The sequence below is a fragment of the Alligator mississippiensis genome, chromosome 6 (genome assembly GCF_030867095.1).
Source record: "Alligator mississippiensis isolate rAllMis1 chromosome 6, rAllMis1, whole genome shotgun sequence".
Taxonomy (NCBI): Eukaryota; Metazoa; Chordata; order Crocodylia; family Alligatoridae; genus Alligator; species Alligator mississippiensis.
The window spans coordinates 67,365,854-67,391,954 of record NC_081829.1 but is presented as its reverse complement, the minus strand read 5'-3'; the positions used below and the strand labels follow the sequence as shown (position 1 = coordinate 67,391,954).

The 26,101-nt window shown below is 45.5% G+C and overlaps 1 protein-coding gene across 5 annotated transcripts in view; it reads left to right on the top strand.

Annotated features, from left to right (window-relative positions):
- Positions 1-23,698, top strand: part of SLC16A12 (solute carrier family 16 member 12) — an 87,170-nt gene extending 63,472 nt beyond the window's left edge. For 4 of the 5 annotated variants that reach the window (XM_006272250.4, XM_059729952.1, XM_059729951.1 and 1 more), the window contains exons 3-7: positions 3,688-3,791; positions 5,032-5,175; positions 9,452-10,043; positions 11,239-11,498; positions 21,890-23,698. In XM_006272250.4, coding sequence (XP_006272312.1) covers positions 3,688-3,791; positions 5,032-5,175; positions 9,452-10,043; positions 11,239-11,498; positions 21,890-22,152 — 1,363 coding nt within the window. In that variant the 3' untranslated portion in view covers positions 22,153-23,698. Of the gene's footprint in view, positions 1-3,333; positions 3,596-3,687; positions 3,792-5,031; positions 5,176-9,451; positions 10,044-11,238; positions 11,499-21,889 lie in introns of those variants that run through there. The other variant, XM_019484268.2, reaches the window with a different exon arrangement.
- Positions 23,699-26,101: the final 2,403 nt, after the last annotated feature.

Genomic DNA, 26,101 nt, shown 5'->3' with positions numbered 1-26,101 from the left:
AGGAAAATGTGTAGTATGAAAAAAAAAGAAGCATTTAAAGATGTATCTTTGGAAGCTTTGGTGTTGAAAACCTCTTTGTCAGGCTGAGGAAGTACCTGCAGTTGGTCCCAGATGAAAGGAATAGTAAAGAAGCCAGAGGCTGGCCTGGCATGCAATGCAGGCAAGAAAGCCAGTCAGTGAAAATGGAAATGGAGGTGTCAGGGGATGAGGGACAGGCTGGGGTGGGAGGTAGGGGGGAAAGAGGGATGCAGCAGCACAGGTAAAAATGCAGAGGTGCCTGGGATGTCAGATGTCCAGCAGGTCGCAGTATGCCTGCATATATTGAGTCCATGAGTTTCTGTACCTACTACCTAGGAGGCTGATGAAGTGCAGTTCATAGGCCCAGCTCTGAAAAGTGGTTTGTACATTCAAATAAGCACCTAACCTCATCACCAGAACTGAAGCCAACTTCCTACAGCTCAAAACACAAGACCTGTCAACTATCTCCAGTACCCTCCCAAACTGCACACCAGAATCTATCAAAGACAACAAAACCCAACTACCTGGGTTGACACATTCCTCACCAAAAAAACACTCTGCCTGCAATCTCTCGGCATGATCCTGAGAGGAAAAAAATTACAATGTAAACCACTTTTCAGAGCTGGGCCTATGAACTGCACTTCATGAGCTCCTTGGTAGTAGGTACAGAAACTCATGGACTCAATATACACAGTGGAATTCTGGCACACTGCAATCTGCTGGACATCTGACACCCCAGGCACCTCTGCACTTTTACCTGCGCTGCTACATCCCCCTTTCCCCCCTACCCCCCACCCCAGCCTGTCCCTCACCCCCTGACACCTCCATTTCCATTTTCACTGATGCCAGCTTTAGGTCTCACATCCTTGTCATGGCTCATGTGCTTTTAGCAGCGCTGGCAGGTGGCAAACCTGGGATCATCTGCCAGCTCAAAATGTTCCCACACTCCACTACTCTCCTGCTTCTGGGTTGAGGGTGAAGATCCTGCCTTATCCCACTCCTCAGCAGGCTGAGGCAGAACAGCAAAAGGAGCTGGCTCAGTTGAGCCACTTGCCTCCACAACCTCAGCCTCCTCCGAGGTGCTGCTTTCCAGAGGAGACCTGGGTCTAAGGGAAATTTGAGGGATGTGGAGCAGAAACTCTGATTCCCTCTCAGTCCCTAGAATTGCTTGAGCCAGCACACTCAGCATCCCTGGTTCCAGCTCCAGCTCCTTCTCTGGCAGTGGGAGGCTCACGTTGAGGAGACAGTGATTCCACTGCTGGTGCCTATTTCTGGACTGAGGGGAGGTGGTGCAGGTGCAGGGACATCAGTTGCTGACACTGCTCCCACCTCCTTGCTTCCACTGGCAGCAGAAGCATCATGGCTGCTTGGGAAGAGAATGCATCTATGTTTGGGGGTGAGGACTTGCACCTCCAGCTCTCCCCCTACCTCCTCTCCCTCCCCTGCCAGAAGACCTGGCACCTGCCTTTCCAGCACGCTTCATATTGATCTTTCCTGTGCTGCAAAAGGTCTGTGTGTGTGTGTTAATTCTTTTGTTTTAACAAAAAAAAGAGAAAATATAAATTCAAATAAATGAATTGAATAGTAATAGTAATTGAACAGCTAAGATAAGCTAAATCCTACCCAATCCTTTCTAACAACAAAAAGGAGCAGGCAAGTTCAACTACTGAGTAAAGCAAGCAAGCTGAAATTCTTGAGTCCGAGGGTTCCTTTCTCATGCAGTTCCTGAGAGGGAACAAGCTAGGAAAATGCACAGAACACCTCCAAACAGAGGCTTTTTATGCTGTTTCTAGGTCCCTCCCCCCAGACACTGTCATTGGAAAGGCAGCCAGAGATAAATCCTTCTCACTGGCCACCTACACACGTCAGTCTTCTCCCTGCTCCCCCTCCCTCCTCCTCCCACTCTCCCTCCCTCCCTCCCCTGCTCCCCCTCCCTCTTCTAACTTTCACTTTCAGTGTCCAAAGCACCCAAAGCATTTCCGAAGCACTTCAGAAGCTCCAAACCGCTTTGGACATCTTAACTGAGCCCATGCTTCGCTCTGGGCATGCTGCTTCGGACGCCGAAGTGTCCAAAGCGGCCCCAGATCTGAAGCATGATCCAGAGCCTCGCATAGCCCTAGTGTATATGTCCACATGAGGAGGTGGGTACAGACGCATGGTGTGTGCATGTGTGCGCATGTGCGTGTGTGCATGTGTGTGTGTGCGTGCACGCGCACATGCATGCCCTCCCCCACCCCCCTGCTGTCCTGGATTTCCTTATTCTGTCCTGGATTTTCCTAAAATTATTATGGTCATCCTACTGAAAAGCCAACTAAAAGCCAACGTTGTTTGCTCATGATACAGAAATATTGAAGATACACCCAGCATTTATCCATTATAGATTCGTGGAAGAAGTATGTTTATGTGTTTTATTGCAGTTTTGCCTGATGATTTCAGTGGGATGCAAGGCCTGTTCACAAAAAACTCATTGAAAGATCAGGTCCTTAGGACCTGAAGTGCACACTTAACTTTATTCATGAGTAAATATCATAGAAATTGCATTTGATAAGAATCTTGATGCAGGGATTGTCATTTGACTGTTTGCAGCACCTACTGCTACCGTTCTCAGGTACTGCAAAATAAATAATACTAATAAGAGTCTAGTTATACCTAGAAAATGTTTATATTATTAACATAGACAAGACAGGAGGGAGAAAACTGCTTTCTGTTTTACTGGCCAGATTTTAAATAGCTGGCCTTTGTTTTTGAACCTATATATAAAGGAGGAAGAAACAAGAACAGAAAGATAGGATAATAGTATGTGGTGGATTAGAATTGGAAAGAAAAGATTGTTCATCCCTTTTAAGGATTGGCCATGCCTGTAAAAAGAAATATTTATTAGAACTTTAAAGATTACTGTAGAGAATTTACCAAAGTTGTATCCTGTTATCAGCCTGAAACTAGAATGGAACAAAACAATCTCTAGTCTCTTCCTATATGCACGCAGGCATAGTAATGATACTTGTTGAACAAAGCAAGATTATCTCTTTCATGGGCATTTTAATAAACAGTTTTAAAAAGCTGGCACAGGCCCATTGGCCCTTATGATATTTAGATTCCTCTTTTAATGAATATTTTTTCTTGTTTTCCACTACCTTTGCATCTTCTGTGCTCATTCAGCTCTGTACAATAGAAATATCAGATAAAGTAAGAAAAATGCCATTAATGTTTCCGTCAGATTTATCTGGATTAAACTAATCTATCTGCATTAGATTAATGTGATCTAAATTAATCTAATTCTGTGTAATCCCACTATTAGGATCAGATTTGAAGACCATCCTCTGACTCAGTCATTGGTACAAAATCCAGGGTTCTTCTCTGGTTCAGTCAGACAGAGGTAAACGCACTGTATGAACCGTTGTACTCATTATCCAGGTTTTGCACCACATTTTCATTTTCCAGGTTTTCAGCATATCCACACAGATTCTTTTTTCAAACTCCTCTTTGCAGGTGTTTAAAGACCTGACCCAACTCCTTTGGAAGCCAGTGGTTATCTTTCCATTTACTTCCAGGAGAATTGGAAAGGAGCCAAAAACAGGTTTCTGTTATCCTTGAATAGCAACAACTTATGTTTTCTGTAATGCATTAACTGCGTTCTTAAAACATCAATATTCATGTTTTCTTTCCTAGATGCATCTCAATATTTTTTGTGGAATTCCAAACCTACTTTGCTCAGGATTACGCCCGAACAGCATGGATCCATTCCATTGCAGACTGTGCTACAATGCTCTGCGGTGTGTATTGCCCTCTAAAAATAATAGATTGGTTTGTTCTTGAGTGGGACACCTGACAGTGTATTCATAAGTCACTGGAGCTAGTTGGGAAATATTCTGATTTGGGGCTTCTAATCATGTCAATGGCTTTTGTCCAGGCCAGCCTGGCCTTTTGAAACAAATGGTATAGCTGATTCCCATAGTGTGGTTTGGCAAGAAGGGATTCTCTTTAAATAACTTTGTGTGATAGTGAAAAGAAGCAAATCATTTTGTTGTCAAGTGATGTTTCTTTAAGAAATGTGTGATAAAGACTAAGGGATAAATCTTGGTTTGAGAGCAACTAAACTACCACTTGTTTTGCTTGATGTTACATTTTGCCTGATGTTACATTACACTTGTTTTGCTTGAGTTACATTTTAAAGTTGATGGGCTGTTCTTTTAGTTCAAGTCACATCCATAACACTTGCTTGGGTAAATGTCCTTTTTCATTCTTTTAAAAATATTTCCCGGCTTACTCTTTGAACACACATTTTGTTTTCAAGAATTTCTCAAGAATATATTTCATAGGACTGCAAATTTAGGCCCCAATCCTACAGCATGAGGTACATGGGTGGAAAAGTTTGCCAACTTTTCAGGATTGGGGCCTAAAAACAGCCAGACAGCTTAGAAGTAAGTTGTGGAAACCATTCTGCATCAACCAGATTACATGTGATTTGATTATAAGTTTATCATTCAGAATTCTGTGAAAGTAGGTAGGATGAGAAATGATTTCTTCATAGAGGTGAGATGAGCCTCTATCTAATCTCCAGAGGGTGACAGAGAGAGCTTTACCACATCATTTAAGGTCTGAGACCCTCAGTGAGAAGGTGAAAGGGACATATCCAAACAGAGCTTCAATGTAAATTCCGAGAGCTGCAGATTTATTGCAGTAGTAATGATGCTCCTTATCTAGATAGCACCATTGTCTCCTCCTGTCCCCATTAATTGAGAGATGCCATTGGCCTACAAAAATGGCTTCAGCTGTACCTGGTTTTATAGAAAACAGAATATAATAATTTTTGCAAGGGTTTTTAGGTTGCTCACAAGTACCATAGTGATGTATGTGATAGTGAAATGTTACTCTAATTAGCTGTGGAAGCAGGTCAGTATTTTCTTCTCTTTGGTTTTGGTGGTTATTTCTTTTCCTAAACTTTCATTTTCATGGTAGTGTGGTGCATGTGATGAGGTGCTATCAACTAACTTCATTCATCATTTCTTAAAGCCCCACTTGGAAGTTTTATCAGTAATCGTGTGTCCTGTCAAGTGGGCATCATGCTGGGAGGAATGCTTGCATCTACAGGACTAATCCTGAGTTCATTTGCCACAAGCCTGGAGCACCTCTACCTGTCACTAGGAGTTCTTACAGGTAGGAGGAGGGATTGATGTGGTATGTTCCAACCAACAAAGCAACCCAGAATTGTCAGAGCAATTAACTTAAACTTTTAAAGATATATCTTCATATTGCCACAGATCTAGTCACCAAAGATGTTCAAGGTGGATCTTCCTTATTATAAACGAGAGGGGATGGCTGCCTGAGTGTTCCCTGAGAGGGCTCCAGGGCTCTGGAATTTGCTCCCCAAGCTTGCCTGAAATAGTTCTAATCTGGTGATTTTGCAGGCACAGAGTAAAGTAACATCAGCTTGAAGAGGGCAGAGAGTAAACTCTGCGGAAAGGAGTTTTTTCTAGATGGCAGGCTGCTAGTTTTTCTCTCTAACATTAATATCTTACCAACCCATCTATGGCCTTACATAGATTTCCTTTATTTAAATCAAATAATTAAAAATAAAATAAAAGGCCAGAGAGGCCTTTCAGATGTGAGAAATAATCACTGTATCACTGTATGTCATAGCACATCTTATTTTTTACCTGTCCTACATTCAGCTTAGAAGCAAAAAATCTCTGTTGATTGCTTTGCCACAATACCTCATCCCTTTGTGTTTAGTCATTGCATTGAAACTATCCTTGGTCTTTCCTATTTTCCATAGTTGCTTGTATCCAAAAGAAAATTAAAGGTGTCAATGGTTATACTGAGATTCCTGACTCATTAAAATTGACATGGTAGCCATGGTGATGTAAGTCTTGTTCTTGGTCTCCTGCTGTTTAGTAACAAGTTGGTAGAATTACTATACTTCATATGCTGCCAACAACTTATTTGCTAAGAAAAAAAATCCTTGCATATGTGTTGCTCCTGCATTACAGTGTTAATCTTTGCCAAATGTGTTCATAACAAAGTCCCTTGTTACCCAAAGCTCTATATCACATACCATCCAAATGCCATTGAAGCTTCCTGAGAACCTTTATGAGAACTATTATAAATACTGAGGAAGAGAAGCAATAAGGTATTCTGCATTAAGTTGCAGACAGTCCATTCGTCAAACAGTGAATTTAGTCTGCAGGGAGTAATGAAGAAATGAACCCACAGTAAATGGTTGCTTTATGCTGACCCAGCAAGCAAATGTGTAACCCAGAGGGGAGTCAAGACCAGCCGTAGCATATATCCAAACTCAGAGCCAGTAGAAGTTGAGAGACTTACTAAAGTGATCATAGGATCATAGGAAAGTAGGGCTAGAAGGGACCACATGATATCATGTAGTCTAGCCCCCTGCTCAAGGCAGGATCATCCCTGACTAAACCATCCCAGCCATGTATCTCTCTAACCATTAGTTGAAAATTTCAAGAGACTGAGTGTCCACAACTTCTCTAGGTGGCCTGTTCCAATATTTGACCACCCTTAACAGAAATTTCTCCCTAATATCCAATAGGGGTGTGCAAAGTGGGCAGTATTCGATTCACATTGGATTTGGCCCAATTCGGGGGACAGTGATTCGATTTGCTGATTCAGATCACTGTTCAGATTCGATTTGGCTGAATCTGAATCTGAAGATTCGATTCTGATTCGGAGAATCAGTGGTTCAGCCATAGACAGCTTTATATTTTTTTCTACGTACCTCAAGGTACCAGGTGTGGTTCATGAATGCTGAGATGGTGGGGCAGATGGAGCATCCCACAGGAGCACGGGGGGGCTGGGGAGGAGGGAAGCCCACGTACTCAGCGGTGGACCTGGAAGTGGACCAGAAGTACTTCCAGTTCAATTCCGGGTCCACTTCTGAGTGCACAGGGGCCCCCTCCGCCACACCCCCTAGGCTTCGTGAGTGGCCACGGGGGGGACCTCGAGTGCCCCCCAGACCCAGGAGGCACCAGTCGCCAAGCTGGAAGTGGGGGGGGGGGGAGGGGGGACTTCTGGTCCACTTCTGAGTCCACTGCCAAGCAGTGGGTGGGCTCCCCCATGCTCCCGTGGGATGCTCCATCTGCCCCACCATCTCAGTATTCACAAGCCGCGCCTGGTACCTTGAGGTATGTAGAAAAAACATATAAGGCTGTGTCTATGGCTGAACTGTTGAATCCCTCCGAATCATTTCGGAGGCTTCTGATTACATTTGGAGAAATTAATGGGTCTCCTGATTCAATTTGGTTTCAGAGATTCAGCTGCTGAATTAGGCCAAATATCCTCCAGATCGAATCAGAAACCAAAGCCCTAATATCCAACATAACCACAGCCCTAATATCCAACATACATTTCCTTTGCTTCAGCTTGAGCCCATTGCTCTTAGTCTTGTACCCTGTGGCCACAGGGAATAGTCATCTCTATCCTCTCTATGATTTTCTTTCAGGAATTTGAAGACTTTATCAAATTCCCTTTTTGTCTTCTCTTCTCCAGATTAAATAACCCTAATGCTTTCAGCCTTTCTTCATAATGAATATATCCAGAAAGGAGAATATATATAACCCACTAGTGGAGAGCCAAAAGACAGATGCCTGATAATAGTGGACTAAGTTTCTTCATTGCTCCATTCATTATTTAGTAATATATAAATGAAGGTCTTTTCAGATTCATAAAATGTTTGCACTTCTAAAGGGATCAAATGCAGTGTATATCCTTTTCCTTGGTTGACCTTTCACAGACCTTTAATTTTGAGTTCCCTGTGACCTGGATAATTTTATTATATTATATTAATGTTACATTGTTTTACTCTTAGGGATTTTTAGTGTTCTGAAACAAAGTCAGTACACTGAACAGGATTAAAGTCCCATCCATTACTGGGATTTGGTTTAATTGACAAAGGTATGATCAGTAAAATAAGATAAAATTTAGTTCAAGTCTCCCACTCAGGTGTGGCTACTCGTATGGTCCTACCTCAAGGCTGCTGTCCACATCCTAGTTATACTACCTCTCTGTTATATCTGAGTGAGGTAACAGAGCATTTGCCTTCCTGTGTTAGTGTAATCCATTCCACCTAGTAGGTTTAATGCATAGTAGGTTAATGTTGGCAAGAATAAAGCACTGATAGCTAATACTGGTAGCCTGTTACAGTTGAATATGAGTATCTCCCACATTGGTTCTTTCTGCTGTAGACATTGGGTGTGTCTACATATGCATTTATGCTGGTTTAAATTTCCTGTGCAGTAAATGGGAATAGGCTGGTGTCTACATGTGCAGGCATTAAAGCGCATTAACACTGTGTGTGAACTGATTTGGAACTCAAATGAATCCCAAGTCAGTCCATATACACAGTGTTACTGCGCAGTAAATTGTCTACATGTGGATTACTGTGCAGTAACTAATTGGGTATAAATTTGATACCAGCATGATGCAGGTATCAATTTTATGCTCAAGTCGGCATAAGTTGCCATATGTAGACACATGCCCTTAATGCACAGTAATTTTGGTTACTGCACAGTAAATGTGCATAAATAGACACGCCCTTTGGGAAGGGGGACTATTTTTATCTGAAGATGAAATTTGTTCTAAAATCCCAGGCTGGAATACATTTCTATGACTGATTCAGAAATCTGTGGTGAAACACTGAACTAATGCAAACTTTCATCTGATTGTTATCTCTCCTTGAAATTCTATAATCAATTTTTTCTCCAAGAGATGCTGTTTGTTTTTTGTTTCTTTTCCTTTCTTTTCTCTTTTTTTTAAAGAAAACCTTTATTGACGTGATTTTGAAAATCATCACAATCATAATCTAAATCAAAATAATAGGACTGAGGGCTTCTCAAGGGGATTTAATACTCCAACCAGTTGAAAAATATATTTTGTTTGCTTGGTTAAAGAAAGTGGCATGTCATACAATTCACAAGACAGGGAACCTCCCTAAATTTTTCTTCAGAGGTCTGCAATTACACAGATCTGCCCAGGAAATAGATATTTGGGTTTGTAGTTGACCAGACCACAATCAGCATTGGCTTTCAGAACAGTGTGCATGATGACATGGTCCCTAGAGATTTAGTGGGGTGCCATGTTTTCATTTTTTAACTTTCTTGCCTTGATAAAAAGCTAGACCACTTATAATTGCTGATGTTCTTTTTATAGCCTGAGCACTTACCAAAACATAAAGCTCACCAATCCTCACCAGGCCTCTGCATGAAACATATTATTGAGGTTCAACTGCATTTGCTTACTCTGGTGTCCTTCCAGGGGGTGTTACCACTTTCACTTATTCCTGACTTGTAAAATTGTGGTAAGCAGGGGCCCTCCTATTCATTAGTGCTGATGGAAGTAGGTTATTTGGTTAACTGTAATGTATTCTATTATATATACTCACTATTAAATAATATGCAATCTGCTTCTTTTCTAGGGCTTGGATTTGCACTCTGTTATTCTCCAGCCATAGCAATGGTGGGCAAATATTTCAACAAAAGAAAAGCGCTGGCTTATGGGATAGCCATGTCAGGGAGTGGCATCGGTACCTTCATTCTGGCTCCTGTGGTCCAGCTCTTAATTGAACAGTTTTCCTGGCGTGGAGCATTACTAATTCTGGGAGGTTTTGTTTTAAACCTCTGTGTCTGTGGTGCTTTAATGCGGCCTATTACTCTTAAGGAGGACCATGAAAACCCTCCTGAATTGCTTGAACAGGAGTATGTCTCCAAAGCACAGAAGCAAGACTTAAAGCAGATATCCATGTGTTCACCTTTAATGAAAGAATGGTCCCATGAATGTCTATGTCACTGCTCATGGCAGGAGTACAACTTTTTGCTGATGCCAGACTTCATGGTGCTAGCAGTGTCTGTTTTGTTTATGGCATATGGCTGTAGCCCTCTCTTTGTCTACCTAGTGCCATATGCTCTGAGCGTTGGTGTAAGTCATCAGGAGGCTGCTTTCCTTATGTCTATACTTGGTGTCATCGACATTATTGGCAATATCACCTTTGGATGGCTAACAGACAGAAGGTAATGACAGACATCAGTTTGCAAATGGTGCGATGATGTGTGATGCATATTAACTTCTATATTGATGATATTGGAAACAACTTTCATTTTCTGTTGATTGCCATCATACATCTTTTAGAAATGCTTATGACTTACCATTGATTCCATCTGTAGGTTAACTCAGATTTTAATTATATTTTTAAATTTGAATTAAAAGTTATCATGGTCTGTGGCAGCAGTTACCAACCTAGGAGTCCCAACTGCATATGTCTAGTGTTGTTAGTATCACAGAAATTGAATGATAGTGGTTGGACTGAGACTGGAAGTGGGGTCACGAGTCCAGAACTGGGTTCACTGTGGAAATACATTGGGAATCCCTGGTCAATGCCATAAATATAACGTAAATTAGCATTGTCCTCTGTGTCCAATCACGAGAGGATAATAGCCTGGTTCCTCTGTACTACTATCCCAAAAGCAATGGAAAAGAGCCAACAATTTGGCCCTGCACTTTACTGCATATGCACAAAAGGACAGTTAAGGTTATGCAAACCCAAATGTTTGCATTGCCTGACTTTTGAGTGTTTAGCCATGCTGTGCCATCTTAGCTCATTCTCAACACTTACACGGTATTTATAACATTGGTGCAGAAGATCACGTGAGTGTGGGAATCTAAGTCTAAAAGCCAATTTGGTTGTCACGTTTATTTCATATATATGATATTTGAGTTGCTGTGAACTGTAGGTCTCTGTTCCCTCTTGTTTAACTCACTTTCACCTCCATTGAATCTTTCCTGGTTTACACCACTAAAGAGGAGAGAAGTAGGTATTTTGTCTTATTTTACAAGATATTGAGAGCCTTTTCTTCAACATATAAAGATAAAAGTGTAGAAACCAAGTAGCTGAATGTGGCCAGATACTAACCTACTTTTCTTTTACCAGCATGCTCCAAAATTAGGAGCAAGGAACAGGAAGTTAGTTTGCTCTCATGTGGTTCAGGTTATTTGCTCTGTGGCTAGGTAGAGACCTTTGCACGTTAAGCTAGGCATTAAAATTTAGCAGTATAGGACAAGCAGGGGATGGGTTAAAACAGAAAAAATATAATAAGACAACAAAATCCTGTATAATTTGTAAAGAGCAAGGTAATCAATCTAGAAATATATGGAAACAAAGAGAAAGTGTGTAAGATTGCTTTATGCTTCCTGTTTTAAAATCCACAGGTGTCTGAAGAAGTATCGACATATTTGCTACCTCTTTGCTGTGGGAATGGATGGCCTCTGTTGTCTATTCCTACCTGTTCTCCAAAGCTTCCCTCTGCTTGTGCCTTTCTCATTTACCTTTGGGTATTTTGATGGAGCCTATGTAACACTGATTCCTGTTGTGACGGCAGATGTGGTTGGAACTGCTTCCTTATCATCAGCCCTAGGAGTGGTGTATTTTCTTCATGCAGTACCATACCTACTGAGTCCGCCCATTGCAGGTCAGTTCACAGACACCTCTGCAATACTGTTTATGCTGTTACTCTAGATTTTCCTACTGACAAAAGCAGAGCCCTTGAATATTCAGGTTAGAGCTGGTCAAAATAGGGAGGTTTCTTCTTGTACAGATAGGCTTTGTTCATCATGTCACAGAAATTGCAATATTAATGAAAAAAATAATTTAAAAAATAGAATTGTGGAGAATTTTGCTTTTCTCCAACTTACACACAGCCAAACTATCCCCATTTATGGAAATACCTATTCAAAGGTGAAAATCCAAAGCAGGACAAGTCAGAAAATCCTGATGTGAATCCTACAGTTAGGGCATCTATGCAGAGGGCATCCCTCCTCACCCCAGCACTTTTAGTTCTTATGTTACCCAAAGCTCCCCTACTGAAGTCTTTTGCTGGAGGGATGGAGCAGGAAAGGAGGAGTTGCATGGAGTGATGACTTCCTAACATTACACCTTTTCCACCCAGTGACTCTCCACAGCAGAGGTATAGTGGTAGTGCTGTCTTGCTGTGGGTCCAGATGCATGAGTCTGAATTTTATTCTGGACTCATGCCAAAGACTGCCCTCAGTCAACCCAGCTGTGAGTGAGTACCTGGTCTTTCAGACTGGAAAGTCTGTGTTGGCTGGATGCAGGGGCAGATCCAGAGGGGTGCAGTGGAGCAGCCATAACCACAACTCCTTTTCTGACTATGCAGCAGGAATAACAGGCAGAGACATCTTTCAGTCCCTGAAGAAGGTAAGAATTGCCCCTCTTCTTTCCCTTCCATGCTCAGAGCCATGTCCCCTTCCCTCCCCATCCCCTTCTGTCCCATTCCTCCTTCCCTTCCTTTACCTGCTGCTGTTCCCACTGTCCTGGGATGAGGAGAGCTCATGTCCTGCTCCAGCTGGGTTGCACAGGGGTGGGCTCAGCCTGGAACAGTGACACAGCAGTTGCAGCAGGCGGGGAGATTCCTTCTCCATACCTGGTCCTCTTGGGTGCTGACCCAGGAGCAGGTGTTGGGGGAGAAGGGGAACCCACCTACTATTGCTGCCACTGTCCTGAAAGGAGCCTAGCCAGCAGTAGGTGGTGGAGTGGGGAATAAGAGAGAAGGGGATTGGGTGGGGGGAGGGGATGTGCCTCTTGAGCAAGGAGGGAAAGGTGGGGTGGAATACTTACCTGCATTAAGGACTTTAAAAAGTCCCTGACCACTGCTCCCATGGTATGGTCTGCCCACCCTGGGGGGGTGAGAGGGGGAGGCTGGAAGCAGAGGGTGCAGCCACTCTCACCCACAGAGGGTGCAGTTAGTTGCTGCTCCTACACCCACTTTTGCAAAATCCTGAATCTGCTTACGGCTGGAGGTAATGTTGGCACCAGTGGCGATGTGTAGGGGGTGCATGTGCACCCCCTGAGAGTGCTGAAGTACCCCTTCACCAGCTGTGCTCCCTGCTTAGGGGATGGGCAGGGAGGGCAGGTAGGAGTGCCAGTACACCCCCTGCAAGCACTGGCTGGGGAGTGCAAACATAGCACCGCAGCCACTTCCAGGAACAGTGTGGCCGCTTTCTGGTTGATGAGATTGGCCACGGGAGGATCCTGCCCCCTCCCCTCAGTTGGGGACCCGTCCCCTGCCAGTCACTGACTGGTCACTGGGGGGGGGGGGCACGTGCCCCCGCAAGGTGGCACCAGTTGCCCATGGTTGGCACATTGTTCCTTGTGTGCTGTTGGCTAGAGCACATGCTTTGCCTTCACCAAGTCAATCTATTGGATCCTAGACTTCAATGGGCCTTGACTTTGACTCTCCACGACAATATGCATTATATCAGAAAAGTGCTTACAGCTATGTTGCTGACACACCATGTCACATAAAGGCCATGCTCATCTTGGGTGCTTCTTTTCCATATTTTGGTTAGACTGGCAAATATTTCCAGCGGAAGGGAGCATCTGACCTACATTAAAAACACAAACCTTCCCCAGGAATGTTGGTTATGGGGTTACAGTGCCGAAAGAAAACATAGGAAACCTGTGGGCAGCTTTGCTTTTCAGTTTGTGTATGTTTGTAACATTTTCCATATTTGGTATTGCCTTCCCTTGTGAGTGATCAAAATAATCTCTCTTGGAGATGTGCATTGTGTCGGTGAGGAAAAAGGTCTCCATGAACTTGATTATGTTTTCCTTTTTAATTCTCTATAAAATGTAGAGCCTTAGTTCTGATTAACAGGTAAGAGAAAGGAAAGCAAACAAATCAGTGCTTGAATTCAGATGAAATTCACTCTTGATCAGAAAGCCAACACCTAGCCTATGCACCTTTGGTCCCATATAAAACCTATTTTAATAGGTTGAATTCTGAACAATAAAAACAAACTGAAAAATCAAGGTTATAAATGAAACTGCTGTGCACTGTTGTTTTATTGTTTCATGTACTACAGCATTAGAATTAAAAGGGGGGAAAAGATCATCTGCTGTGAAATTCAATAACCCTTTAAGTTTTAATCAAAAGAGGTTCTTTAATAGGCTTTAAGGGAGCAGAGAGCTTTGCCTGTCCTTTTCAGAAATGTATTTGGGATTAAGCTAGGGGGTTGCCATTTGATTGCTTTAGTTGGGGTTGCACTATTCTATTCTAGTTCTTAAACTTCCCTCCTCACTAATAGCTGGACTCTCCTGACTGTTTTATTTAACTAACTAGCTTGAAATAAAAAGTAGTGACTAGGGAAATAGTGCCCTGCTCATTTCAGGAGTAGACTAATCTCTGTTTTCAGGGAAAACTACAGTGTCCATTTGTTTTGTAGATTTCATAGACATTAGGGCTGGAAGGGACGTCAGGAGATCACTGAGTCCAGCCCCCTGCCCAAGGGGCAGGAAGTCAGCTGGGGTCAAAGGATCCCAGCAAGATAAACATCCAAATGTCTCTTAAAGGAGTCCAGAGTAGGTGCTTGCCCCACCTCTGGCGGCAGTCTGGTCCAGGCCTTGGGGGCTCAGACAGTAAAGAAGTTCTTCCTTATGTCCAGAGTGAAATAGTTTTGGAGGAGTTTGTGACCATTTGACCTTGTCACCCTTTGGGGTGCTCTGGTGAACATGTGTTCCCCCAGATTCTGATGTATACCCCTTATGTACTTATAGGCAGCCACCCGGTCCTCCCTGAGCTTGTGCTTTTCCAGGCTGAAGAGTCCCATAGCTCTCAGCCTCTCGTCATAAGGCCTGTTCTCCTGCCCTCTGCTTATGCATGTGGCTCTCCTCTGGACTCTCTCAAGCTTCTCCACATCCTTCTTGAATTGTGGAGCCCAAAATTGGATGCAGTACTCCAGCTGCGGCCTCACCGAGGCCGAGTACAGTGGGAGGATGACATCCTGGGATTTGCTTGAGAAGCATCTATGGGTGCAAGCCAGAGTTTTACTCGCTTTACCAGCTATAACATTGCATTGGTGGCTCATATTTATCTTCTGGTCAGTGATGACCCCCAAGTCCCTTTCAGCTGTGGTGCTAACCAGTGTAGCACTGCCAAGCCTATAAGCGTGCTGAGGGTTTTTCTTCCCAAGGTGGAGTACCTTGCATTTTTCAGTGTTGAATGCCATCAGGTTTTTGTCCGCCCATTTTCTGAGCCTGTCAAGGTTGGTCTGGATCACCATTCTGTCCTCGGGTGTGGATACTTTACCCCGAAGAACCTTGGGGGACCCCACTGGTCACGGCGCACCACAATGATTTACTTCCATTGACTACTACTCTCTGGGTCCAACCTCAGAGCCAGTTCCCCAGTCATTGGACTGTGATGTAGCTAAGGCTGCAGTTGGTAAATTTTTCTATGAGATGATCATGGGATACCAGATCAAAGCCTTTTTTTAAATCAAGATATATGACGTCAATCTCTCCTCCCTTGTCCAGGTGATATGTCACCTGGTCATAGAAGGAGATGAGATTGGTCAGGCAAGACCTACCTGCAACAAACCCATGCTGGCTATCCCTCAGGATGTTGCCATCGGCCAATTTGTCAAAAATGGTCTCTTTGATAATTTTTTCCCAAGTTCTTCCCCAGAATAGAGGTCAGGCTGATGGGCCTGTAGTTCCCCAGATCTACTTTCCACCCTTTCTTGAAGATAGGCACCACACTGGCCTTCTTCCAATCTTCGGGCACTTTGCCTGAGTGCCTCGAGTTCTCGAAGATCCATGCCAGTGGCTGAGCTACGATGCTTGCCAACTATGATGCTTGCCTTAAGTACCCTGGAGTGTAAACTGTCAGGGTCAGCTGACTTGAAGGTGTCCAGCTTCTCAAGCTGTTCTTTCACATGGTTTACATTGATTAAGGGTAACATTTCTCCCTCGCCCTGGCCGTCCCATACCACATTGAGCAGGGCCGTCCCCTGGGGTTGGTGAAAAATTGACGCAAAATACCCATTAAGCAAGTTGTTTTTTTCCTGGGCATTGGTTGTCAGTTGTCCCATATGGTAGAGCAGGGGTCCAATATTACCCTTGCTTTCCCTCTGGCTCCCCACATGTCTAAAAAAGGACTTTTTATTGTCTTTGATACATGTAGCCAGTTGGAGTTCAGTTGCGGCCTTGGCTTTCCTGGTTTGCTCCCTACAGGTCCGACCAGTGCAGGATACTCCTTCTTTGAGGTGGTTCCAGTCTTCCATCCTTTATAGGTCTTTCTTTTTAGATGCAGGAGGTCCACAAGTTCCCTGCAGAGCCAAGGGGATTGCTGTGCCCTTTTGTTGCCTTTCCTCCAGGATGGGATAGACATTGCTTGTGCTTCCAGGATTTCTCCCTTAAGAAGCAACCACTCATCCTGAATTCCCCTCCCCTTCAGATTGTGGTCCCTTAGGGCCTCACCAACAAGCCTTCTGAGCTTGTCAAAGTCAGCTTTCCTGAAGTCAAGGACTTCTGCATTGCTGACTGACTTGCCAGCTTTACGGCAGATGGTGAAGGTGATCAGCTCATGGTCACTGTCTCCCAGCTTCCCTTCGATTGTTAGGTCACTGATTAAGTCATCCCCCATTGCCAGTACCAGGTCGAGCAGCGCTTTGCCTCTCATTGGTCCATAGACTTCTTGAGTTAGATAGAGCTCATCCACGCACATGAGGAAGCTTTGCAACCATTCGGATTTGGCCGAGTGCTCTTCCCATGAGATGTCTGGGTTGGTGAAGTATCCCATGACAACCATGCACTGGGAGCATGCAGTTCCTTGGCAAATTCCTGGCCGAGCTCTTGATCCTGGCTAGGAGGTCTGTAGTAGACTCCTACCATTGTGTCCCCTGTGCCATTTTAACCCAGAGGGTCTCCAGTTGTCCACCCTGGGTGCCAATGTTGACTTGCAGGTGTGTGTAGCTTTCCTTGGCATAGAGAGCTAACCCCCACCCCCCTCCCGCCACCCCTTTTGTCTATACAATCTCTCCTGTACAAAATATAGCCATTTATACCTGTGGACCAGTCATAGGTGGAGTCCTACCAGGTCTCTGTTATTTCTATGAGATCGTAGTCATTCTTGTTTAGCAGGAGGACTAGTTCCTCCTGTTTATTCCTTAAACTCCAGGCATTAGTGTACAGGCACATAAGTGTTCCATTGGAGGCCCTTGTCTTCCCTACACATCATTCCAGGGCTGGGGTAGGGGTTGGTTCCCTTGAGTGCCTTAGGCTGCTGGATTTACAAAAGTTGCCCAGTGGGCTTGCTGTGGCGGTAGTCCCCCCATCCCCTGGTGAGCTTAGTTTAAAGGCCGGTCAAGCAGGTTGGCCAGTCTGGCTGAAAAGAACCTCCTCCCCAGCGCAGTGCGGTGGAGGCTGTCTCTTCCCAGCAGACCACTGCCTCTTTCACCAAAGTGGGATCTGTGATCATGGAAGCCGAAGCTTTCACAATGACACCAGCACCGCAGTCTTTGGTTAACTACCTCGATCCTCCTCTCCCTCCTCAGCCCATAGCCTGAAAACTTGAGGATTGAGGAAAACACCACCTGTGCCCCCAACCCTTTAGGCCCTGCTCCCAACGCCCTGTAGCATCTCATGACCCAGCTAGGATTGCTCTGAGCTGTGTTATTTGTGCCAACATGGTTAAGGAGCATAGGGTAGTGGTCAGTGGGCCAGATGAGTTTTGGAATCCTCTCGGCTATGTCCCAGATACAGGCTCCCGGGAAGCAGCAGACCTCCTGGGCTAAGGGGTTGGGGCAGCAGATCGCATCCTCAGTCCCCCTCAGAAGGAAGTCTCCCATGATGACTACTCTATGAGTAGCCTTAGGGAGAGCAGGATAGTAGCTGTGGATGAACCTGCATTGCCTGCAGGAGCTGGCAGTGCTGCAGGCTCAACTGGGGCTGCAAAAGGTTCGTACCTATTGCAAAGCTCCATAGGGGAGGGGACCCTGGTGCAGTGGGTCTTGGGGCCATTGACCACCTTGGTCCAACCCCCTGGCTGGACATTATGGGAGATCCTCGAGTCCTTCCTTGTCCTGGAAGTTGACCTTGGTCTACCCTCCACCTCCAGGGGGTGAAGGGCCTGGCAGTAGGAGTCTATCTCCTGCTCGCCATCCCTGATGGCATGCAGTCTCTGAACTGTGGCCTGGAGCTCCACTGTCTGGTGCCCCAGAGACTCCAAAGTGGAGCAAACCTCACAAGGGAAGGTGGCCATGCTCCCAGTCCCATGAGCCTGGAAACATGCCAGGCAGCCCCCGCAGCCAAGAGCCACAGGCTCCATCTGTTTGGAGACCGGAACCATGGGTTGCGTCTGGGTAGAGACCTCTGAGGTGCCAGAGGGGGAGGCCTCAGACTCTGAGGGGACCCTCGGGGTGTGGCGTGTGCCCATCCGCACTGTGCCACAGTAGTCCATCCAGCTACCTGTGACTACCTTCCTCAGGGCTCACTGGCAGGGCCTCGGGCCCTTCCATTCACCCTCCTGCGCAAACTCTCATGCTAAACTCATGTGCCGGGCCCAGAAGCTCACCTGTTTGCATGTCCTGTTCAAGAGGCTCCGGTCACATGGTTCCCTGGGGGGCTGGGTGAAGTAAGAGCCAGGGCAGGGGGTGTGACCCTCCTCGGCTCCACTCAGCTGTCCTGCAGCTGGGCTATGTCCCTCCCACCATGGGCCCCTGCATACCTCTGGGTAGGCCGGGACCCACAGGGAGTCTTGGGGTCCTCTTGGGGGATCCTGGGGGTCCCTGGGTTCATGGGGGTGCAACAGGCTTCCACCCATGTGTTTCTCACCAGAGCGGGGGCCTGAATGCGATGAATTGTGATAAATTTATCTTCTGAACAAAGGCAGACAAGGTTCCTTGGGTGAATTTGATATCTTTTATTAGACCAACCCAAATAGTTGCAGAATAGTTATTGAGCAAGCTTTCGAGTTCAAAAACCCTTCATCAGGCTAAAGAAGTTTCCGCAGCGTGTGCTCTTCCTGGATGGAATGAAAAGTAAAGAAGCCAGGGGCTGGGCTGGGGAGTCAGTTGCCAGGCAGATTATAATGTATAATAAATCCAATGTCTATGTTTAGTCCATGATTTCTAGTATCCAGGAGTTTGATGAAATGGAGCTCATAGGCTCATCTCTGGGAAGTGTTGTGTAAGTTTCCCTTGAGGATCAGGACTGAGAGATTGGAGAGAGAGTGGCCCTCCTGTGAGAAATGTGCCCTCACAGGTAATTGGGTGTTTCTGTCTTTGATAGATTTCCGGTGTGCGTTCATTCTGGTGCGCAGTTGTTGTTTGGTCTCTCCTACGTATTTTCCATCAGGGCATTTGGTGCATTGGATGAGGTATATCACATTTCTGGAGGTGCAGCTGTAAGATCCTGGGATGCTGATGGCTCTGTTGTGGGGTGTAGTAATAGTGGGGGGGGTGGAGATGTGTTGGCAGGTTTTGCATTTCTTGTCATGGCACGGTCTGGATCCTTTTGGTGTGTTCTGGGCTTGAGGAAGTTTGCTTCTGGTGATGAGGTTGGCGAGGTTCGGTGCTTGTTTGAAGGCTAGGATGGGTGGCTCTGGGAAGATCTTTTTAAGAATAGGGTCTCTTTCTAGTGTGGGTTGCAATTTTTTGAGGATTTTCTGTACAGGTTCAAGGGAGGGGTGATATGTCATAACCAGCGGTGTGCGATTTGTGGGGGATTTTCTTCTGTACTGCAGCAGTTCTTCACGTGGTATCCCGGTGGCTCTTTCAAACGTGCGATCTACCTCTCTGGAGGAGTGTCCTTGCTGGGTGAAAGCCTTTTTAAGATTGGTGAGGTGGCAATCCCGGGTGTTCTCTTCAGTACAGATGCAGTGGTATCTGAGGGCTTGGCTGTATATCACAGCTTTTTTGGTGTGTTTAGGGTGATTGCTGGTTCTGTGCAGATGTGTGCTGGTCTGTGGGTTTCCTGTATACTGTGGTCTGTATTTTACCCTTCTGGATACTGATCATTGTGTCAAAAAAGGAGATGATGGTGCTGGAGTATTCTAAAGAAAGTCGGATGGAGGGATGGTGATTGTTGAATTTCTGATGGAACTCAATCAGAGATTGTAGGTTTTCAGTCCAAATGATGAAGATGTCATCGATGTATCTTAAGTATAGCAAGGGTTTGATGGTGCAGTTCTTGAGGAAGTCTTCTTCCAGGTGGCTTATAAAAAGGTTGGCATACTGTGGGGCCATTTTAGTGCCCATAGCTGTTCCCATCATCTGGAGGAAGTGTTGATTATTAAAAGTGAAATTGTTGTGTGTGAGGATGAAGTGTATAAGGTCAGTAATATCTTTGGGTCTGTATTCTGAGTTGTAATCTTGTTCCTGTAGATATGTAAGGCAGGCTTGGATGCCATCGTGGTGTGGGATGTTGGTGTATAGGCTGGTAACGTCCATGGTGGCTAGGAGTGTGTTGCTGGGAAGGTGGTTTATGTTTTTAAGTTTCCGTAGCAAGTCTGTAGTGTCTTGTACAAAACTTGCTCTGTGGGTGACAAGCGGTTTTAGGATTGATTCAGTGAAACCTAATATTTCCTCAGTTAGGGTCCCATGGTTGGATATATGATAGGTTTGCCAGAAAAGCACGTAACAAGTTGAGCTAAAAATACTGAAATCATTGTGAAAAGAGTGGTAGGCACGCTACAAATTAGCTGCACACCCTCCCTGAGGGACAGTCTGATCCCTTCCCCTGCTGGATTAACTAGTCTGCTGCCTGCTTCTTGTCTTGTGCTTCCTTCCTGTTCTGTGGCTCCCTGTCCAATCTGCTGCTCTGTTTTCTACTCCTTGCCCTATCTGCTGCTGTGCTGCCTGTCCCCTCCCTGGTCTTGTTGGAAAATGACCAACACACGGGTTCGACAAACCAAGGTTCATTGTATAACATATGGATAACTGAGGCAAATTTAGCAGTTTATATAAGATTAACTCGTACTCATTCACACCATATACTCCATTAACACCATTCTCGCTAAGTCTCCTATCCATGGAACTTGGAGTTACACTGCGGTGGCCAGTTGCAGGCTTCTTCAAGGCGATGTTCAGTTAAGAGCGGCGCCGGTATCAATTCTCTCAAAGTGCGGCTAGGCTGGTGTTGCTGGTTAAGGTGTCCATCTGGGCTTGGCCTTCACTGCCCTTTTATCTTCATGGGGCAGACTTCGATTGATGCCTGGAGACTCCTTTACCAATCACCACTCAATTGTTCATTTGAGCTTATCTTTTGGACTCTGTTATTGGTTACATATTGTTTTTACATTCCAGTCTGTTTTTCAGTTCTTATTCGTATCATCTCCACATTTTCGGACCACACCTGCATTTCATTCTGATGGTTATCTTTGTTCACTCCAAATATTTCATAGCCGTCTGTTTAATACCTGTTACAATCACCCACAGCACACATACACCCCCACCCCTTATTGCTTCTTTTTCTACAAAATGGAAGTACGTTTAAAATGGCAACTTAGCATAAGCATAACCGTAGCATAGATATAACATATTCTAAAACATATTCTAACAGTCTGCTGCATTCTCAGCACAGAGGCTTCCTGTGACACTTGTGGCATGCATGCCACAGGTTGACTATCTCTGGTGTAAAGTACAGGCAACCCTCGCTTAGTGTTCTTAATTTGTTTCTGAAAAACTAAGTGTTAAGTGAAACGAGCGTTAAGCAAAACCGAAAGTATTTGACGACCCAAGCTGGGGACCATAATTGTTTTTAATGACCCAAGATGGCGACCACGAGCATTATAACAAAACTCGCTGAGCGCTGTCGGGTATCAATTAAATTGAGCGTTGTACCAAAATAGCACTAAGTGAAATAGCATTAAGTAGGGGTTGTCTGTATTAGTCTTTGTCTCCTGTAGATGTATGCACCTGGGAAAATGTATATCCAGTGTAGCAGCTATATAGGCTTATAAGTGAATCACATTGAAAAAACTACAGTACTGATGTTGAAGAAGGGTTTGTAAACTATCAAATTCCTGGTGTACTTTAATAAAGATTGTTTGTTTTCCAATAGGATGGCTGGTGGATACAACTGGCAGCTACACTGCATCATTCCTTCTCTGTGGATTTTCTATGATATTCAGTTCAATACTGCTATGCTTTGCAAGACTAACAAAGAAAATCAAAAGAACTCACTTGAGGTCACTTGCCAAAGATGCTAATACCAAGCAGCAAATTTGGACAAATGGAACAATGGCTTATTCTGTAGCAGGTGAATTAGACCAAAAGGATGTGGAAATGTTGGCCATTGACACAAACAGCTACTGCAATAGATGACAGGTGTCATCAAGTTTCTATAGACAACACTGCTATGACTAGTGGCTGCACGTATTGGAAGCATCTTCATTGAAAACATTTTTCCCAATAAAACAAAAGAAATAAGTCATCTATCAACCAGATTTTCTGTCATATTTTAGTAGTATAAAATTAGTCAAATAAAACCAAGGAAAGCTGTCCATTTACAGTGTCTATCGGATGATTTCTAATTCAATAATGCTGGCTCCACAGATAACAAAATGAACTACTCAGGTAATTGATCATAATCAGAGGTAATTTACATGACAGTCAAGAAGCAAAACTGAATGATAGAATTTATGGTGAAACAATTTTTAAAACAGTGCCTATGAAATATGCTTTTCAGTGTTAATCGGGGAGTAGTTAAAAAAAGGTTGAAATTTATCAGCAATTGTCAAGCTCTTTGAAAATAACTGCTACAATAATCAGTGTCATTCTAAGAAACTGCTGGAAAATGGTATTCTATTTGGTATATATTATTAGCTGAACAAGTCTCTGAAGCAGCTTTAATTTACACGGTGCCTAAATTTTCTGTGTAACTGAAATATGTTTTTATATGAAATACAGTTCTCATGACTTTCTCCCCAAACCTGTTGACCAAATGTTGCCAACACCCATATGAAAGTTCCCTGGAGCCTCTATTTCTGAGGGATAACATTCCAGCCCAGCTCTTTCAGACAATATCCTGTGCTGCTGTTCCATGTCTGAGAAGGTCTGACGAAGTCGGTGACTGCCTACCAGCCTGGCTTTGGAGATCAGAAGGCTTAGGTTGTCTTTCCAGTGTGGTAGTGCATGGAATTGTGAAGATGTATATGTAAAGCGGCTGAAGCAGATGCTGATAGGCTGGAATGCATATCTGACGCAGAGGCAGAAAGGTGTGGCCTGCATACTCCAAAAGATGGCAAATCTCCCCTTGTGAAAACAGCAACCACTAAGGGAACGTGGGGATCAGTGCTCACAGACAGCTGAGGAACCTCCCTCTCCACATCTCACTAACAGCCACAGCCTGCTGTTGGAGGCCGATCAGCACTCAGGACTGTAATGACAGGTTCTTCTCTGTCAAACTCAGTGGCCCAGATCCTCATTTGGTGCATCAGCTGTGCGGGACAGGAGACAACAGCTGATCTTGGACGCTGATTGAAGCTCATTGTGTTGGGAAAGCAATACAGTTGCATGCTTCATAGAAGCCATTGAAGGAGTGTAGCTTGAAGACTATGTTAAATAATGGTACACTTAATTAAATTATGGTACACTTAAACATTTCCCAAATGTTGATGATATTACAGATGGGTGCCACTCTGATCCCTTCCCCATGCCTGATCTGCTTCTTGCCCTGTGCTCCCTGCACAACCTGTTGCCCTGCTTTCTGCTTCCTGCCCTATCTGCCAGTGTGCTGCCTGTACCCTCCTTTATCTACCATGTGCCACACACAGAGGCTGGCTCTACCACTTCTGGTATGCACTGTAGGTTGGCCACCTATGATTTAAAACAAGAGTAACAAATAAAAAGATACAGCTTTGGGGCACTACACCAGTTTTGGACAGTTTTTTATGAATACATGTTTGGTAACCAGACCTATTTTTCATTCCCATTTTAGTATAAATTATTGAGGCACAGTTTGGTTTCATTTCTCAGTGCTCAGACAGAAAGTATCATAAATACAAAGAGCCAAATCAGGTTTAATTGCCTATCTCAGGGTGTAGGCCATGCACTATGTATGCTTAAAGGTAACTGTGGCAGTGCATGTTAAGGGCTGGAGCAGGTGCCTGCCACTTTGAGAGCTGCAGCAGAATGAGTGGCAGCCTGCAGGTGACTGCAGAGGCAATCAAGACATCTTTGACTGGGGCTGAGCTGTAGGGCCGTGGCATAAGAGCAGGCCCTGGCAGGCAAAGTTGGCAGTTGCTGTTGGGATGCTGCTGTGATAACATCTCCAGCTTAAAATTTATTGCTCCCAGGTAGCTGCTGCTCACAACACCAGCCTACCCGCATGTCGAGAGAATTCCAACCTGGCTAAGCCGCTGCTCACAACACCTTGGTGGTAAGGGCTGTGGGGATGGTAAGAGGTTCCTGGGGGGCCCTGTGGGGTCCCAAGTCCCACAGAGAAGGCTTGGGCCTAGAGAGAGCAAAGCCCAGCCCAGAAAGGGGGCTCACAAGTTGCAGGCCTACACAGGGGCTAGGCACACCCCTGATTTATAACAGGCAGGGGTGAGGCTTGGGGCTCAGATGAGCCCAGTTGAGGGTAGAGCTGTGCTATTAAGATTTCTGGGACTCTAAGCAAGCCCAGTGTGAGATGACTGTATGGTGGGGCCCAGAAGGGGACCCCTCCTGCCTAAGGAGGTCAGTTCCTGCAGTGCTGGGACCAGAACACCTGAACTGGTCAATGCAAGAGGGCCAGGGGCAGAAGGCTGAAGGGCAATGAAACCCACTGCAAGGAGCAGGCCTGGGCCATGATGAGCTATTTGGCACCCCGACTGGCTTGGAGATGGGGCCAGAGCATAAGGAGGCTGAAAGTCCCCTCAATGGGGGGGGTCATCACTACTTAGGGGAAGAAAGGCTCAGCAAGACAGCAGATGGGAGGCATCCAAGGAGGGGTCCAGAGAGTTGGGCCAGCAGCAGCCCAGGAACAACAAGTAGCCCAGTAAGGAGGAGACCAGGGCAGGTAGGCCTGCATGGTCCTGGATATGACAGAAAACTACACCCTGCTGGGGAAGGATGGCCTGGTGGGACTCCGTGTGGCAGGGGAGTTCCCCAGAAATGTCAGGCCAGTTGCCTCCCCAGTGAAAGGTGAGGAGGGGCACCCTAAAACGTCAGCCCCCACATCCTGGTGGGATACCTGAGTCTAGGGACAGGCATGGGGTCCCAACATGTCTCTGGACACTCGAGCCCCATGGAGTGGAAGACTCTAGAGGCCCCATTAAGGGGGCAGATAGAGTGGTCCCAGTGAGGGGGCAGAACAGGGCCAGGTAAATCAGCATGACACCTGAGTCCCACAGGGGAGGCATAGGAGCCCAGTGGTGCCTGGAAAGGGGGACTGGAAGGCCCAGTGAGGGGCTAGGGACAGAGTCAACCCAGTGTAAGGCACAAGGCCAGTGCCATATAGAGTAGGGAAGCTTGAGCGAACCAAAGGGCTGTGTCTGTGCAATGGTCAGAATGAAAGTAGTTAAGCCCGATGGCCCAAGGGGGTCGCTCAGGGAGCAAGGGCAGGTCGAGAGTGGCCCTAGGTAGGGCAGTATGAAAGAGGCCCAGTGAGAGAGGGCAGAGTATAAGAGGCCCCAGTGAGAGTGGGGAGGAATGTATGCAGCCCAGTGAAGGGCAGAGTGCTATAGGCCCAGCACAGGACTGGGCCTATAGTGTTTGGCCTGGTCTTAAACTGGATGTGTAATAATCTGGAAGGCCCTAGTGAGAGAGCATAGGTGGAAGGCCCTACTAGGAGGGTATATGCTGAAGTCCCAGGGAGGGGGCAGATAGGCCAAGGTAAGTCTACGTATGCCAGAGGCCACAGTTGGGCCAGAGGATGACACCCCGGTAAGCCCTCAGATGTGGTGAGGTCAAGTTTTGGGTCAGAGGGAGACCCTGGTAAGCCCTCTGTCGTGGTGAGGCTCAGTTTGGGTTAAGGTTAAGAACTTGTTTTGGATGCCATCTGCAGGGCATGGGACATGATAAGGGAAAGTTGGAGTCATTTACAGCCCCTTGGCATCAGGGCAGTAAAATGGGCAGTCTCCCACATTTTACACCAGTTTAGTGAACAACAAATTGTGGCAGGCAAGACTGGGTGGACTGCCCCATACAGAGACAAGTGGGCAGGCCAAGGTTGAGACCCATCCCTGAGATGGTGCTCTGTCACAGTAACCTTTCAACGTCATTGATACTACTTCAATTCTGTGGGAAGACTACCTTTCTTGTACTGGGTTTGAGCAGCCTGAAGCCTGTT